The following is a 1,341-nucleotide window of genomic DNA, read 5'->3' on the forward strand; positions in this document are numbered from 1 at the left end:
AAACTGATTGGAAAATGGGTGGCCACTTGTGTGACAAGCACTTCGGTCACACAAAACTTCCGGCATCAAAAGTTGTGCTAGAAATGCCGACTCATTGCGTAACGGCGGCGACGTCTTAGACGCCTGCTCACCACGAGGCAGGTAACGTGTATATTGGAAGGTGGGCGTAAAGCGAATTGCGGAAATTCTGAAAGACTATGTGAAATTCCAAGACGGGGTCTCCTATATTTGGCTCATGCTCGTCCAGAAGAACAGAGGTGATTTCCTTGGTTTGTTGTGTTTGTTCTCAGGGGTCTGATGTTTCTGACTGCACACATAAGAGAACGTCTCTGGAATAACTGGTGGGTTTGCCTGCTTGGACGCATTGCTTCCCCACTACTCACTGATGATACCACTCCGATTGGTAGTGACTCGGATGGTCCTGCCGTCATTCTTTCCTCGGACTTTCCATCCACCACGTCTCACAATATATATTCCTAAACATTCTGTGCATACTTTAGTGTAATTTAACAGACCTTGGTGAATTGGCGATGAAACTCCATGCTTCCAAACGTGAGTATGATTGTGTCGCACCATTTTTCTAACTCGTTCCATTTGGTTTTAGGCCCTAAAACCCTATCTTACGGCCGTAAGGCATACACTACATGCTGCACTCTGTGTGCAAAATTTTCCTTCGCAAGTAGTTGAACGACATAATAAACCGGAGATCGAAGTGAAAACCTCCAAGGAACTGCTCCTACAGCCGGTTGTCATCAGCCGAAATGAGAAAGAACGCGTGCTGATTGAGGGTTCTATCAACTCTGTTCGTGTGAGTATTTCCATCAAACAGTCGGATGAAATCGAACGGCTTTTATGTCGCAAGTTCACTCGTTTTATGATGATGCGCGCCGAAGATTTCGTCATCCTTCGACGCAAGCCTGTTCCGGTGAGTTTTGTCAATGAATATCTGAAGTTTGTATAACTGTGGATGAGGTATTCCCCGTTTTTTCCAAGTGGTGCCATTGTAAAATAGCTTCGATGACTATCTAATTTTACGGAACTGTTTATTCTTCAGTTGTTCACTGATAGCTTTAAGTTGCCTCACTGAATAGCACAGCTACATGCTGCGGAATTTTGGAATATCCTAAAATGCCAGTGCCTTTGATGTTTTCTCTAGGTACTTCAGTTGTATGAGCAGTACCATTAGTCAATCACTGGACATGCCACGTACAATCCACGGAGAGGCACTAGAAATGGTGGAGCGTTTCACTTATCTTGGAATTTGTATTAGTTCTAATTGTAGCGCGACAGATGAGACGAATCTGTAAGCCCTGGGTCGTGTTTGCTAATTTGAGACACCTA

At 44.4% G+C, this 1,341-nt stretch overlaps 1 protein-coding gene across 1 annotated transcript; it reads left to right on the plus strand.

Moving 5' to 3' along the window:
- Nucleotides 1–604: 604 nt before the first annotated feature.
- Nucleotides 605–925, plus strand: T265_15982 (hypothetical protein; the record flags this gene model as incomplete). The annotated part of the gene is made up of 1 exon (XM_009179434.1): nucleotides 605–925. A coding segment is annotated over one exon (321 nt), but the record flags the coding sequence as incomplete, so codon positions are not given.
- Nucleotides 926–1,341: the final 416 nt, after the last annotated feature.

The sequence above is a fragment of the Opisthorchis viverrini genome (assembly GCF_000715545.1).
Source record: "Opisthorchis viverrini unplaced genomic scaffold opera_v5_2718, whole genome shotgun sequence".
In the NCBI taxonomy this organism is placed as follows: Eukaryota; Metazoa; Platyhelminthes; class Trematoda; order Opisthorchiida; family Opisthorchiidae; genus Opisthorchis; species Opisthorchis viverrini.